Genomic DNA, 15726 nt, shown 5'->3' on the forward strand with positions numbered 1-15726 from the left:
GATAGGGGGAATTACATGGAATTGGTCCATGCTGGAACCATTTTAATTGAAATTGAAGATAAATGAATTACACTTAATTATTTTTATTGTATCGACTTTCATTTCCCCAAGTGAAGGCTACAAACACAAACAACTTCACCAATAAATGTTGCTAAATTTGAACCTTTAAGTGCATGAATTTATCAAGGTTTCTTTCAATAAACAGAAGGCTGTTTATTGACATGAAAAGATCTTTTTTAAGTGTTAAAAATAAAGGAATTAGACACATCTGCATCCTCTTCCCAAGAGCAACTCCCACAACTGTGAAAATTGTGACAAATGAACCACTTTTCTCATCCCCACACCCTTACGCCACACCAGCTTTTCCCCAAACCTTATTTAAGATTTTAAACATTTACCCAGTTTAAAATCTAATAGAACACTGATCCATTATTTCAATAAATATTATTTATTTCACAAAAAAACAAACAAAAAAAACCCAACTAAATCAGCTTTTGAGAGAACAATACAAAGCAAAGAAACTCTTTAGAATTTATTATTTTTGTTTTATTTTTATTTACTTAATTACTAAACCAATCATTTTCATTTGTCTTTATGTCAATATGATGGAGTTTGATTATTGTTTCACTCTGACAGTATTTAGTAGGAATCATTATTATAATATGGTCCTATTTGGTACTGGACTATTTTATGACATTTATTTCTATCATTTTTATTAAAGAATTGATAAATGTCAGACCATCTGCCTGATGAAGTTCACCAAAGCAGTGTAGTTGGACCCTTTTTTGTGGCGGACAGAATCATTTAGGCAGCATTACAGAGCGCGAGAGAGACGAGTAGTGAATGAAAGAGAAACCCCAGTGTGGTGAAGTGTTTCTTAAGGAGATGAGGCTGATGAGTCGGATGTTTGCTCAGCTGTCGTTATCGGCTTGTGGAGGAGCTGGTTGGTCTGGGTTTCAGCCGGCTGAACATCCAGATATTCAGCCATGACCGGGTTCTGCCTGAAGTAACGTTGAGCCAGCATGTGTTTGTATTTAATTCCGTGGATGAACGTTGCTGCGTATGCCTAAAGAAAGCAGGTATCAGAGGATTAATATAAGAGAATACAAGATATTTTCATTTAAACACACAACCAGGGGCCTGTCCATCCTGTTTAACATGAACACTTTTTGGTTATGTTATGTTTCTAGACCTCAGGCATTAACTTAGCTCTGAACTCACAAAGACCACAAGCCCACTAAAATATAATCTAGGTGGTAATAAATGACATTTTAAAACTAAATCTAAAACCATGATCTCTTTTAACTTGTGTTTGAACCAGGAACTAATAGTCCCTTTTTTTTACCAAATATTAAAACTTCATTAGGAAGTAGTGATACTAGTGTTCGCCGACACAAATGCAAACAAAATAAAACATTGTGTTTGTAGAAGTGACAGACCCCCTGGACGTCTTGCACTTCCTGGTGAGCTGAGGTCTCTTCTGTGGACAGGAGGATGCAGTTCCAGGGGCTCCAGTCCTTTTCACGCTCCCAGCGGACAAACACCAGGTCATGGAGCTCACTGCTGGCATTTAGAGCCGAGCAGGACGTCCAGACCTTCTCCACCATGTGCTGCACGTCCTCCACCTGTAAAAACACACACACACACGCACTTGTTGGTGTCAGGACTGAGTCTTTTGTGCTGAAAAGTGAAGCCCAGGAAGTAGGGTGGTTGTAGCACTTGCAGCCACTTCTCACTTTATAATATCAGTGGATATTTTCCTGAGGAGTTTATGATCTCAGTTGCTAGTTTGATGTCTTCTTCAGTCGCAAATTATGTCAATTTTGTAAATGATGTTCCCATTTAGAGGAAAAGCACAGCACATTATGAGTGAACAGTGTGAGCGACAGCTGGTGAAGTCAAATAGGAGCCTGGTTGCAGGTGACTGAGATTACAGTCTATCATCTAGACTATCAAACAACACAAACAAATAATCCTCTGATGTCTCAAACAATGAAAAGAGGCCTGGACAATGGCACACAGAGGAGTGAACATGCAGCAGATCACCTGTAGCAGGAAGGGGATCTTGGCACTCTCGTTGAGCTGCTGCTCGTCGTCTCTCAGTCTGCTCAGGATGTTTCTGTAGCAGGACAAGTCACTGTGCAATCGAGCCATGTTGTCTAGCCTGACGCAGGCCTGGCACCGGCCGCTAAGGCGGGCGTTGGCAGCCAGGATCACCTGCGCACAACCTTTGTAGCGATGACAGCTGATGCATCGGAGTATGTGGGTTTTCTCCTGGCAGGCTTTCTGGGGAAACTATAGGATAGAGTTAAGATTACATGGAGGTCTATTATTTTTCAAATTTACATACAATATTACATCCAAAGCACGACTTCTGCTCACCTTAAGCAGCTTGGCCATCTCAGGGTTAAAGGCTGGCTTTTTGATGAACTGGAGGAACAGAGTGCAGATCCTTTTCCTCAGCCCCTCCAGCTTGGCCGACTTCACTCGTTTACTCATCAGGTCTACTTCCCTGTCAATCAACTGCATGATGTCCCGGGTGAGTTGACACTCGTGCTCCTGCACAGGAAGGGTACGGTTGTGCAAAACACTCACTGTGATGCTCATGTAAACAAGAACTGTTCAGGTTTGTGATGATAATGCAATGTTGGATGTGTTGTATGATATGTACAGTAGATTTACTTTTATATGTAACCTTTTCATTGATACAATATGTGTCTGAATTCTGCTGCCTGAGTGTGTGCTACCTTGACTGTGTGTTTGAGTGTCATCAGAATGTGGTGTCTCTGCTCTTCGCTCTCCGCGGGAAGGTTGATGTCGTTGTACAGATCTCGTAGCTCTCTGGCTCTGATGGTGTGTTGATTGTCCATCTGGATCATTTGTCCGTCCGCTGCTCGCCACTGATGAGGAGCAGCAGACTGAAACGCACACAGGGATACTCTTAAAATCGACTAACATCCACGCACACAAATGCTGTAACCATTACCATAATGACTTACAAATAACCACGCAATGATACAATATCACAGTTCTATCTTGGAGATCTTGGAATTTTCATTTCCCAGGCATCACGTAATTTACTCTCTCTTACTCGCTAATTGAATTTCACATCAACGGCTGAGAGAGACAGTGGACAGTGTCCACAATACCGCTAGTCAAGCATGAAACAGTAGGTGGCGTTGTAACAAACAAGGGAGACATTTACCTAAATATCAACGAAACTTGCTTCTTGCACAAAATTCAAGCACTTTCAATGACCCATGTCTATTTAGGCCAATTTTCACTTCACTTTCAAGGGCCTTGCAACATTTCAAGGTACCGTGGGAACCCTGGTATCCACATAATGCGACCATTTTTAAGTTTAAAACCGGAATTAACTGATCCCTTCAACTTTCCCTCCAATATTGACTGTTGATAACATTTCTGGCCACAGCTTCAGCCCTAAGTCTACTATCGAGATCATTTAGAAGTCAACATTGAACCAAACATAAAAAACATGATGAGCAAACAGGATGAGCAATGACCTCTGACCTTGTCCAGGAAGTTCCTGATTGCTCTGTCGTAGTTGTCGTTCTGGACGGCAATTTTTTGACGCCCGATGCTGGCAATTAACTCGGCCTCCTGCTCCTGCAGCCAGCAGAGTGCCGCCTTCCTCTCACTTCCCTGCATGGTCTCATTGATCATGTCTTCCTGTTCACACTTCCAATCTGACACACACACACAAACACCATCAATGTTACTTAGAGGAGAGCAGCAAAGGAGAAACCTTACACACAGTCCCGTCCACATACTCTCGAGAGCCTGGTAAAGCAGATCTAAGTCTTCCTTCTTCTGTGGTCGCATCCAGCGTTGGTGGAGTTCTCTCAACTGCTCTTCCCTCTCTAGCCTCCTCCTCTTCTCTCGCAGCTCGTGCCAGGCCAGCCTTCGATCCCGATCCATCTTCAGCTGCTCCACCACCTTCTGGGCCAACCAGCGCCGAGCGTACGACTGCAGACAGATCACCTAGGAGGGAAACACAAGGTCAAGAGGATACAGCACTATGATACTTGTAGAAGTGTTCATGGGAGTGTATGCCCAAAAAGTTATATTTTAATGTAAGTTCATTGTTTATACCTGCAACATTACTGTTACTATGTTACTTTGAAAGAAAATCACGACCAACACTTAAAAAAAAGACAACATGAAGCACAAAACCTACAGCTTTCAGCCTCCTCTGGTGGTACTCGTAGGCGGTGACATAGTTGCCAGGGGTGACCAGTTTGTCGTTCATGCAGGAGACATAGCAGCCGATCCTGGTCGTCTGGGTGGAGACATTCACCGATGTCTGCTGACCATGAGACTTTCCTGTCTGGGTCTGAGAAACAGAGAAAAAGAGATCATTTAACAGTATCGAGATGCTTTTCTGCTGTATGATCTCCTCCCCCAATTCATTTTAATGTGAATAGGAGGGGACGGAAAAATTCCAGAAACAGCTGTTATTCTACATCCATTTATGTATATGTATATGTATATATATATATATATATATATATATATATATATATATATATATATATATATATATATATATACATATACGTATATATGTATATATATATACATATATATACATGTACATATATACATATACATATACGTGTATATATATATCTATATCTATATATATATATATATATATATATATATACATACACACATATCAAGTTAAATGTTTTGAGGATCCAGCCACAGGGTCTAAAGACATACTTCTTTTGAATTGAACACAACACAAAACACACACTGTAGACAGGCGTCACGGGAAGACAATATCTGCGATTTTCCTAAGAAATGTTCAAAGTTCAAAGTTTATGGTCAATAATAATCTGATGTGATCAGAGAGGGTGATGTTGTAAAAGGGGGTGGGAAACCATGACTGACAGGTTTGTCTCAACAGTGTAACTGCATATTTAAAAGTGTTGTAAATCACTTGCAAAAACAAAGTGATGACTCGTTCGGCCCCTAAATCAAAATTAGCTCTTGGCATGTTCGATTTTATATTAGGACACTTTCTAATATAAAATAACTAGCTTACGTGATGGGTGAAATGTGTATTTCATTGATGCTTGCATTTAACTTTTTCTTAAAAAAAAATAAAAAAGGAAAAATCATCTGTATTTTTTGCCATTGAAAATGAATGGAGGTGGACGCTGCTCTTGTCTGCCTTTGATCTCTTCTTCTCTATGTGGGTTGCTCTCACGTGGACCCCATGGATCACGCAAGGATCAAAGTCATTAGTGCAAGTTCTCGGCATTTTCGACTTAATTGTAATATGCATACTCTCAGTGATTGAGAGAGGTGACATTTGGATAGTCCAATGAAAAGTTCTATTCCATTCTAAAAATGGGCTAATGAAGCATGAACCTACATGTTTAACTGTGTCAAGAAAAGAGACATCTAAAACCCTTGCAGTCTTTGAGTCAGTGCATCATAAACACAACATCCAAGACTTAGCAGACAATCTGTTCAGAGGCCTCCAAGTAAAACGCAACTATGGGTCGTTTTGGTCAAACCCCTGAATACGACCCATAGGTGCTCAAGGTGTTAGTGAGGTAAGAGGCAGTAAGTTAGTCAACCACACCGTCAAATACAATACTTTAACCATGAAGCAAACTGCTGGTGCGACACACCCAAGGTACCAGATTGCTGTTATTTATAAGACCGTCTATTTTAAAAACATGGGTCGTAATTCCTGCATACGACCCATAGTTATGTTTCGTTGGAGGACAACCCAATCAGAAGTGTCAGAAGCTGCTCTTCTTACCCCCTGGCAGATCACAGGGGAGCTTTCTTCCTCTGTGGCTCGCTCGGCCTCTCCACTGATCTCACTGAACTTGGATTCCCCTGGAAAACTGTTCAGACTGTCGGTTGAGGTGCCAGCCACAGAGCCTACTGAATCTTCAGCCACATCCTTTGTGTCGGGGCATTTTGTAGGACAGTCACACTGACAATATACATCACTGCTGGAAGAGGCAAGAGGACTTGTTTCCTCCATGTTTTTGGTGGTGGGTGTCGAGATAAAGCAGTTGTTTTCTTGGCTAGTACTGAGCAGGCTAACAGGACACTCTGAATGTGTTGATTTTTAACCAACCATACAATCACTGCTGTAAACCAACCAGAACGCTTGTTGATCAGACACATCTGTATGTGCTCAAAATCTGTCACAAATGGCTTTGATGTAGTCAACCTTTTATGGCTTCAAGCCTTTACAAAACTAGATGATGTCATGTAAACAAAGAGCAGAGACTCAAATCAACAGTTGAAAACAACATCAGAAACAAAGACCTCGTTTGCTGGAGTTGTACAGTGTTTGACAGCTTGTTCCTTTTTTTTGTCATAGGTCATGTGTTAAATTTGAACCTCAATGAGGTGAGGTGTGTGGAAACCAAAGCGGTGCCAAGCACACTGCTATTTAGCAAAATATGGGAGGACTCTCCACAACGCATCATGAACAATTCCAGAGTAGTGCTCTCAGCCAAGGTCCACGTTTAACCACAGAGGGCCCTGTATAACATCTGCGCTCTCAAACTCATCTTATGAAGGAGGTGGAGGATGAACAGATGCTGGACAAGAACAACAGCTACTTTGTGGAGTGGATCGCCAACAACGTCAAGATGGGCTGGCCTCAAAATGGCCACCACCTTCAGTGTAACTGTAACTGGTGGACCGGTGAAGGTACGGATGAGATGGAGTCTACAGAGGCTGACAGCAACATAAACAAGAGCAACAAATCCAGATGGCCACAAAAGTAATGATATTTTTGGGTGTAGGTCATTACAAAAAAGTATTTTGTGTACACTGAAATGATACAAGCATACTTACTTTCAGACCTAACATGAGAATTGGAATTGGAATGGCTCGGACACATTTCAGTCCACTTATAGCAACTTCCTGTGTCAATGGATTGAGATGAGTACACTATGGCAGGTGTTAATGATTGATTTGTGAGTGTTTTTTCAAACCAGTAGAAATAAATGCATCCATCTACATTACATTACATGTCATTTGGCAGACGCTTTTATCCAAAGCGACTTACAAAAAGTGCATTTCAACATTTGGGTACAAACAAGAGCTAGAAGATCTATTGTCTACCGCTTTATCCTCCACATGAGGGTCAAGGGGCTATAGATCCTCATTCTCAATGAGGATTCGTAGCTGAGACAGATGCAGGTTTCTGGTTGAATTGCACACTCATATAAATAATCATTGTGGGGAAAAGTCCTGAGATTGTTAGAGACTTAAAGTGTGGAGGTATTAATCAAATCTTGTGACTTGGCCTCTGGAGAGATGAACTTTCTGACTTGCAGGCAGACTTTGACATAAGCTGCTGTGCTGATATGGATGAGTTATGTAATGCAGAGAAGCAGGGTGACAGTGAACATCTCGAGGCCAGAGCTGAGGTCTCAGGCAGCAGGTTGTTAATTGAGGGTCACTGCTGCAAAAATAAGCTGCTGGGTAACATTTTCCATTTTCCAGACCTGTGACACAGACTGATGAAGCTGGAGAACCAAAAAAACCTTAAACATTTAATTACCAATGACCTTTTTAAAGTCTCTCACTGAGCCAAAAAGGTCAGCGTAGCTATTTTACATGCATCGGAATGGTATGCTAATTGTATAAGTGGCCTTTTTATAGTACAAAGACATGGTTGGCGACGCAAAGAACAGATCAATGAGTTAGAATTAGAATTTTAGATTTGAATAATCAGAACAAAGGGTAAACATTGAGATCCAGTGAACACAGATAAGGCCGAGAATAATTATATGTTCTGCTGCAAAGTTAAGGCAGAACTTTTTTCAAACGCAAAGAGTTTCACGATGAACCCCTAAAAAGGTTAGGGTGGTGACTAGGAGGACAATGAGCAACTGTAGGTGGCTGTAGCAGCTGAGGAGCTTCACCATGCAAAGCAATGGGACTTAACTACAGCAGCAGGGGGGGGAGAACAGCTTTCACTGGAGAGAAGTTTCCTGCTCAACTATCAGTTTAAACGTTTAAAGCAGTCATTCTACCTCTCATAAATGGAAAATTAAGTCAGCACTATACTGTGCCGACTGTGCGTTTTTTCATTTACACAACGTTGACAATGTATGCTTCAATTAACTGTGCTCACACTGAACGCAAACGGAGAATACAGATCAGTTGTTTTTGCAATTCTACTTTGAGCACAAGAAAACAGACTGTGGTGCTGCAGGCAGCTGGAGGAAGTGGGCAGCCTAGTTTATCCTGGTCATCCCCTAAACTCACACATGTAAAACGGTCAACGAGCCGACTACCGTTTGCAGTGGACACTGAGACAGCAGCGACGTGAGAAAACACACTTGAATACTCTTCTGAAAACCTCTGACCTTCATTTAATTGTCCAATTAAACTGCTCAGATTAAATGAATTAGAAAACAAACATCAAGTACAGCCAGTAGAAATTCTACCTGTTCTTTAAATGAGCTGGGGGTTCAAGTCCTCTGGGCACGACATAAGTTTAATTGGTGCAACCTGTTTTCCTACGAATCGCTCATGTGAAACCAGCACCTAATGACTTAGCTCAAGATAGACTTTATCAAGGAGAGTTGGATTTAGGAAACCCCATCTCATAGACGTCTATATGTTGTGTTGGTTGAAGAACATCATTGACCACAGTGAGAGTAAAAAATCTTTCCATGACCAATTTGTAGACACGCACCTTCAAACACATCAGATCCAGCCTGTCACCTATAGCAACAATGTTAATGGTCAAAGAACACTGTGCTGTCACAGCTGGTTAAAAAAAAAACTTTTATTGATATTTAGTTTCTCATTTGTGCCAAATGCCAAGTGGCTATTTGTCCATTTTTATTTGTTCAGTCTGCAGGAGGTACTGCAGCCTAATTCAATAGAGACACATGTAAATGTGACACAATTGACATACTAATAAAGGGTGGATAACATTTGATGTACTGAGAAAATAAACATGTGCTAAGAAGAGAGACAGAAGGTTGATTCATGAGGGCAACAGGCTGCTCTTCTGGAACAACAGACAGAGGTCTCATTACAGGCAGCGATGCGTGTCGTCATGTATGTACTGCTGTAATGAGCCAGTCAGCATCATTACACAGAGAAAGTATGAGAAGCACATACATGTGAAGGCTCGTCTGATGAAGGCACACACACACACACACACACACACACACACACACACCTGCTGAGAACCAAACTCCTGCATCACAAGACAAAAACAAACCTGACAAAAAAAACACACACAAAGCATCATTTCATGTTAGAATGATTTCCTCTTGGGAAAATGTCACACTCAATCTGACACTACCAGATTATAAAGCTAGAAGAATCTCCACCAAGGGTAATCTCATCTGGACCTGCCCTGGATTATTTATCTAGGTCTTGATGACCACTCAAAGCTTTGTCTATCGCACATTTTTCACACACTGTCACCACAGCTGTCGGGGGAAATTTGGCATTAAGTGAACAAGCAGGTAGACTAGAAGAGAACAATCAAGGTAATTATATTCATTTATACATGGGGGGGGTGAGAAAATCACACAGCAGATTCTGTTGAAACACATGTCTCCTAACAACTGATACCTCCTGTAAATATTCAAGCTGCTGCCAGTGATGACACCTTTTAGACTACTGGAGGTTTATCAGGATTTGGGAGTCTCTGTGTGTCTGTGTGTTCACTTAAGGCTAAATATCATCATTCCTGTCACCATGGAAGTGTAGCTAAACCTTTACTTGCTGTTATCACATCCCTGTAACAGACTTCACACCTGCAGCTCTTTCACCTGCAAGTACATTCAAGTACATCCTTCATTTACACTTTTACACGGAGTCAGACTCAGGTTCAAACTCACCGCTGTAAAAACCACTGCTCAGCGGAGACGGAGGCCTGTGATTATTTGTCATGTTCGAGAATCTCATTTTACACTCTGCCTCTCTGCAATTACATTGTTCAATTTGCACGTGTTATGCCCTGTCTCATGCCTGAATGATAATGCTGATTTGCAGTAACGCGTGACCTTTAAAACCCACCACACAAACCACAGAATGTCGCCTCAGCTTGTTCTGCTTTTTTTTCTCCTTATGTCACATTTAATCCACCATTTTTCTATTTGTATTGACTTTCTTTCATTAAAAGTTTGACACTGACAGTGTGTCAGTGATTTTTCTATTTTTTTTTTTCCCACGCTGTTGACTCACCTGGGTGTCACGGTTGAAGACGACTATCCCTCTGTCAGGTCTCCTCTTGGGCAGAGTCTGGACGGCAGCGTGATGGTACTCCTGCCCTGTGAGTCGGTGTCTGTATCCGCCCAAGAAGGTCTTCTGCTGGCGAGAGCGCTCAATCTCCAACACCACCTCCTGGAGCGCTCCGTCATCTGGAGAACAAGTCAGAGTCAGCTTCACTGTCGCGTCTGGTTTAAGTATCCAACATAACAAAGTAGGATGTTCAAAATCAACATTGCATGCTTTGTTCTATTCCATAAAATCAAACAACACAATCTACTATTTGTAAATGCAGTTTGTTTCTTCTTAACTTTGCATTTTCTTAAGAGGAGAGGGTAAGAATAAGGTTTGGGTTGGGCACTTAGTTGTGCGTGTGTATACATATATATATATATATATATATATATACATATATACAGTATATAATTATATATATATATATATGTGCATTTTCTGATGTGAACAGGAAAGCTCAGTTGTTGTTGTTGTTTTGTTGGAGGGATTTGGGCGGCTATTTACCCAACACTGTCCCTTACAACACACAGCATGCTTCCAGATCTCCATACCAGTTTGGACTCGCACAGTGATAACGTCTTGCATGTTGTCATGGTCTGGGGGGCGAAGGGGGCGCAGTGGGTGTGCGGTTGGATCGGTGGAGCTCATCTCCAGTCGAGTGGCGCTGTGAGGCTGGACGCCGAGTTCCATCAGGCTCTGCTTCTCCTCCAGCACCCTTCCTGGAAAATAACAAACAGATATATTCATTTTGTATTGAAGAAACAAAAAAGAAAGCGAAAGGTGACCGCATCTTTTTTCAGAGACAGAAACATCTGAAAACAACAGAAAACAACCTTTGGCTCCTTTTGTTACTCATTTTTCCAAGACAATCTGATAAAAGGATTCTTAGTGGCCATACCAGAAGTTAATGTTCTGCTGTGTTCGACTCTTCAAATCCTTCACCTGCTTAGAAAGCTGAAGATACTGGAGACCCACCGACCAACCAATATTAAGTTATAGCAAATCCTTCAGTCTGTACCTGTTTTAATTTGCTAAATAACAACAAGAGAAGTGTTTTGTAGAGTATTATGATGCACACAGTATCCTTGACCTTTAACCACCAAACACTTCTTTGTTCATCCATTCATCCAACATTGTACCAAAGAGAAACAGACGCACCGTCCAGAGAGAGCTGAAGCACCTCCACAGGAACTCTGAGCTCTGAGGCGAGTTGACCCTTCAGCTCCTGAATGCTCAGACCGATGACGAACGCCACTGTCATCACATGACCCTCTGGCACCAGCAGCACTTTCACTGCCATCACAAACAGAGACACACAGTCATAAAAACCAACCTAAAAACCACAGACGCTCATGTGAGCTCACATTCCTGACTCCCAGTCAAACATACATGAATTATGGCATTAAAATAAATCATATCACAGCAGTAAAACACACTGACGTGTCCTCACAGTGGAAGATCTATAAGGACGCACTGTGTCGCAGTGTTTGGTCTGTGGTTGGCTGCTTGGCACGTCTTGATAATCACTATACAAATGCTGATGTGACGTCAAACAGCAGAATGTACACATGCAACATTTCCCATGGTTTGCAGGACAAAGTAGGTCCTTGTTTTTGTGTTCATTGTGTTTTAATTGTACTGTTTTTATGAGGCGAATCAAGACAGCTAAACCTAAAACAAAAATGAATCTACATGATCAGACAATGGGTGACTTTTGTCCTCCAGTGTCCATCCTCTTATTAGAGCGTAACATATCGATAGTCATGCTGCATAAATCCTGTGTCAGGTTGCCTCGACACGGTACATGTCAGGTACTTCACTCCCTGCACTAAGAGATGAATCATTTATAAGTCTAGCGGGTCACAAGTGGGATCTATATTTTTTTTGTGACTGAAGCAAATCAATTCTGAGAAGTTGATTAGGGAATGTGTCACGCTGTTAATGGACATGTCTTTAAGAGACAAAATCTGACACGGTAGGTTTTATCTTCACAGTGGAAATATTAATGTAATAATATTCATCTAATCTTCCAAACATTTCTATTTCAAATGACATATGAAAATACTCATTTGTTTCCTAGGTATTAGAATTATTTAGAAACTACAACAACGTCAAAATCGACCATTCCATTAAATATTTACCTGTTGTTTATTCTTCTGGGTGTGATTTTCATATCAGCCCCTACAGGTTTCTACCTCACTCTCACTCATACTTGCAATATTTAGTACTTAAACTACTACTTAAATAATTTACCCAGCACGCAATAGAAAACATCAGTGCCAGTGTTTTACTTTTGTTGAAGAAGATATCTGAGTTATTTGAGACTATTTAGGACGATATGTGTAAATGGAAGTCTCACCTGTGGCTGTAGAGTTTCCAACATTGTCTGATGTCTGAGTGTCAGCTTCTTCAGCTGTCATCAGCACATCTGCACAGTCCACACATTTCACATCATTGTATGTAGTGTTTTGTGACAAAGTCTTCGGTTTAATGTCACAATATGATATCATCTCACCAGTTTCAGTCTGAGGCTCCCCAACCTGTTTGCTATTGTCGGTCACATCAGTCTGAGTTTCAGCTTCCTCCACCTCATTTGTCACATCTGTACAATGCAGAAAAACAGGGACACATAAGAAGAACACGTTGGACATGTTAGACACAGCCATTGAAATCTCTCTGTAGATACATTTCATTATATTTCCATATTCATAAATTGATTTTTTAGGGGGTGACAAAAAGCGTTCAATGGATTCACTGGTTCCTGACATCCTTCACATTGTTCATAGACCTTTTGAAAGACCATTTTCATTCATTTCTTTTTCTAATTGAATATCTTTTTATTATGCCAACAGTAACAATTGTAATTATGCCCCAAAACGGCATTTGAGTTGTAATTTCTAGAAGACACCGGTCGTTTTTTAAAATAACTATTGTGTAACTAAGAGCATCCAAGACATAATTAAACTAAGTGTCTGCTTAGGGTACCAGGGGCCTCATTCCCTTTATGAACTAGTTTAGTGGATCTATTATTAAACATCTGCATGAGTGTTTGATTAAAAAAATAAATAAATATGTACGCACAAGATTCAACACTGTAACATTGTTGTTTTACTGTTTAATTCCAGTGAAAATTATTTTTACCATTTGAGCCCCTGCCTCCTGAAATGTCTGTGCACATCTCTTTATATTAAACTTTGAAGGGCTGGGCAATAACAATTATTATTGCTACTTTCAATCATTTTTTATTTTTCAACCTTTGTTTCCCTTCCCGGGTCTTCGTAGACATTCATTGTACAAACAAACTTTGATTTAATGCTTTAAATTGCCCCATATTTGATAAACACTCTCTTTCCTTAGGTCCAGTTGCTGCTGATTCAATGTCAGTAGAAGATATAAGGGTGAATTAAACATCACTCTTGTCATAATGTTTCATGTTTTCATTGCTTCATCCTCACCGGTGGACACCTGAGTGCTTTGGTGGTGAAGTATCTGGCTTAGATGAACACATGAACACAGCTACATTCTGTCTCAAACGTTTAAAGATGTACACGTCACTGCATTGAGGAGCAGAAGGCTTCCTCAGGATGGGATGGAGTTTGGGTTCACAAGTGCGACAGGTTTATATTGAAGAGTAGATGTATGCGTAGTATCAGACTCTGTTTGGACTAAGTTAAAGATGTGCATTCCATTGCGTTAACAAGTAACCAGGAAATTCCTCATGGGGGTCACGGGAGCATGACCCAGGACAGTTTTAGGTTAATAAGATACTTCCTATATTTGAACTAAGGGGTCCTGAGGTCAAACCTGTTGTTGATTCGCTAAATTCTCCCGTCTGAAATAAAATCCCTTTTGTTCGGTACGAGTCTTGTGTCAGAGGGGTTCTTTCTCGTCAGCCTGACTAAAAACGACAGTGCTCTCACCTGTGTTTGTGCAGTTAGCCTCGGACTCAGGCTGCGCCTCGTCTTTATCACGTCCCGGTTCTATGTCACTCTCTCGCGGCTCCTCCGCAGAACCTCCACCTAGATGTGGACTTGTTGTGCTAACATCCTTCCCGTCTTCGTCCCCTCTCTGCCGCGACATGGCAGCTGTGAAACTCCCCGGCTGAAGGCTACAAACTGTTAGCAAGCTCTTTAGCTGCTTCGCGGAGCTGGAAGTGAAGAGACAAAGTTGTCCTACACTCAGCTGCCTCTTCCATGATCCATGTTCCTCCCTGAAGGAGATTTCTGAGTTATCACAGCCCAGCTGAAACACTGTTATAAGTGTTTATACGTTGCTATAGAAACCTCAAACTCTGTTTCTAATGGACAGGGGCGTAGCTCAAAAACCCGGGGGCCCATAATCTCCATCACAACACTTCCCTGCTGACACACAATGTTCAAAGAAAGTTCCCCTAAGGTTCTCCTAAGGTTAGTTACAACCTAACCAAAGATTAATATTTCGAGAATGTTCCCTGAGGGTAAGGAGCCTAACGTTCCGTAAATGTTGAGAGAACCAAGGTTGTGACAAACTAATGTTAGGGGAACGTTCTGGAAACCTTTCAAGAACGTTCTCTAAAGGTTGTATGAAGGTAGTGAGAAAGTGACTTCCTGAGAACCGAATGAGCAACCAAAAACGAACACTAGGGAAACTTTCCACAGGAGAACCTGGAGGGGAACCTTCAGGGAACATTACTGCAACCAAAATGTAATGTTCCCAGAAGATCTGGGTGTGTTAGTAAAACAAGGAGAAAAGAAAAGGAGGCAACATATAATAATGTGCTCTTCTCTAGTATTGTAGGACTGGGATGTAATATTTAAAGACATATTACACTCATATTTAGGTTTATACATTTAATCTAGCTCACTACTAGACCATTGTCCTTGTTGTGACACCTGTTGGGTTTCTTTTTCTCTCCGTAACACCGTAAGGCCTTACTGTGCAATGTATGTTGTGATTTGGCACTATAGAAATAAAATGAATAAATTCGATTTTTGATTCATCAAATATGCTGTGCATCTCTTGGAATTTCGCCGACTTAAACGAGACATTGCAGAAATGGCAGTAAAAATATCAAACACAGATTTGCACTGATGAAGTGGATTGCAGTGGTTTGTCATCAATTGTTTCCTTCTTGGAAAAAGGGGGACGTTCTTTGTTTCAAATAAACTGCAAATTAGGGAGACACACTTTCCACTAATACCTTTAAACAGTGGCTGCATCAGAGATGTTTTATTTTAGTCATTTTAAAGCCACCCTATGGCGAGGGACAGTATAGGAGCTTTATGTTGAGCTGTATGCTGCTATTTCAGTTGGAGCCAGAGGAGGCGACTCTGTGGCCCCTGTAAATCTCCACTAATCTATCGATGGACATCTGCTGGATTCCCAGAGATCCCACAGCCAGCAGCACAGCAGGACAGGGCCCCTGTGTAAACCTGTCACACACAGCTTCTCATTTAGTGGTGGACTCTGCTCGTCATGTTTGCA

The 15726-nt window shown here is 41.2% G+C and overlaps 1 protein-coding gene across 1 annotated transcript; it reads right to left on the reverse strand.

Annotated features, from left to right (window-relative positions):
- Positions 1 to 626: 626 nt before the first annotated feature.
- iqub (IQ motif and ubiquitin domain containing) lies at positions 627 to 14785 on the reverse strand. The gene is made up of 14 exons (XM_044036108.1): positions 14184 to 14785; positions 12779 to 12865; positions 12623 to 12691; positions 11422 to 11556; positions 10815 to 10982; positions 10225 to 10400; positions 4199 to 4354; positions 3792 to 4002; positions 3532 to 3707; positions 2748 to 2918; positions 2383 to 2559; positions 2047 to 2295; positions 1440 to 1625; positions 627 to 1066 (listed from the first exon to the last, which is right to left on the reverse strand). The coding sequence occupies exons 1-14, from the start codon at positions 14341 to 14343 to the stop codon at positions 878 to 880; spliced, it is 2310 nt and encodes a 769-aa protein (XP_043892043.1). The 5' UTR covers positions 14344 to 14785; the 3' UTR covers positions 627 to 877.
- Between the last annotated feature and the right edge of the window lie 941 nt (positions 14786 to 15726).

This window comes from Solea senegalensis, linkage group LG10 (genome assembly GCF_019176455.1).
Source record: "Solea senegalensis isolate Sse05_10M linkage group LG10, IFAPA_SoseM_1, whole genome shotgun sequence".
Lineage (NCBI taxonomy): Eukaryota > Metazoa > Chordata > Actinopteri > Pleuronectiformes > Soleidae > Solea > Solea senegalensis.

Excerpts from the sequence above, each read along its gene's own strand:
- iqub (XM_044036108.1), bottom strand. The coding sequence starts at position 14,343 with ATGTCGCGGCAGAGAGGGGACGAAGACGGGAAGGATGTTAGCACAACA. Across the intron at positions 4,355-10,224 it reads TCTTCAACCGTGACACCCAG|ACCCAGACAGGAAAGTCTCA; the intron begins GTGAGTCAACAG and ends TCTGTTTCTCAG. Across the intron at positions 3,708-3,791 it reads GCTTTACCAGGCTCTCGAGA|ATTGGAAGTGTGAACAGGAA; the intron begins GTATGTGGACGG and ends TGTGTGTGTCAG.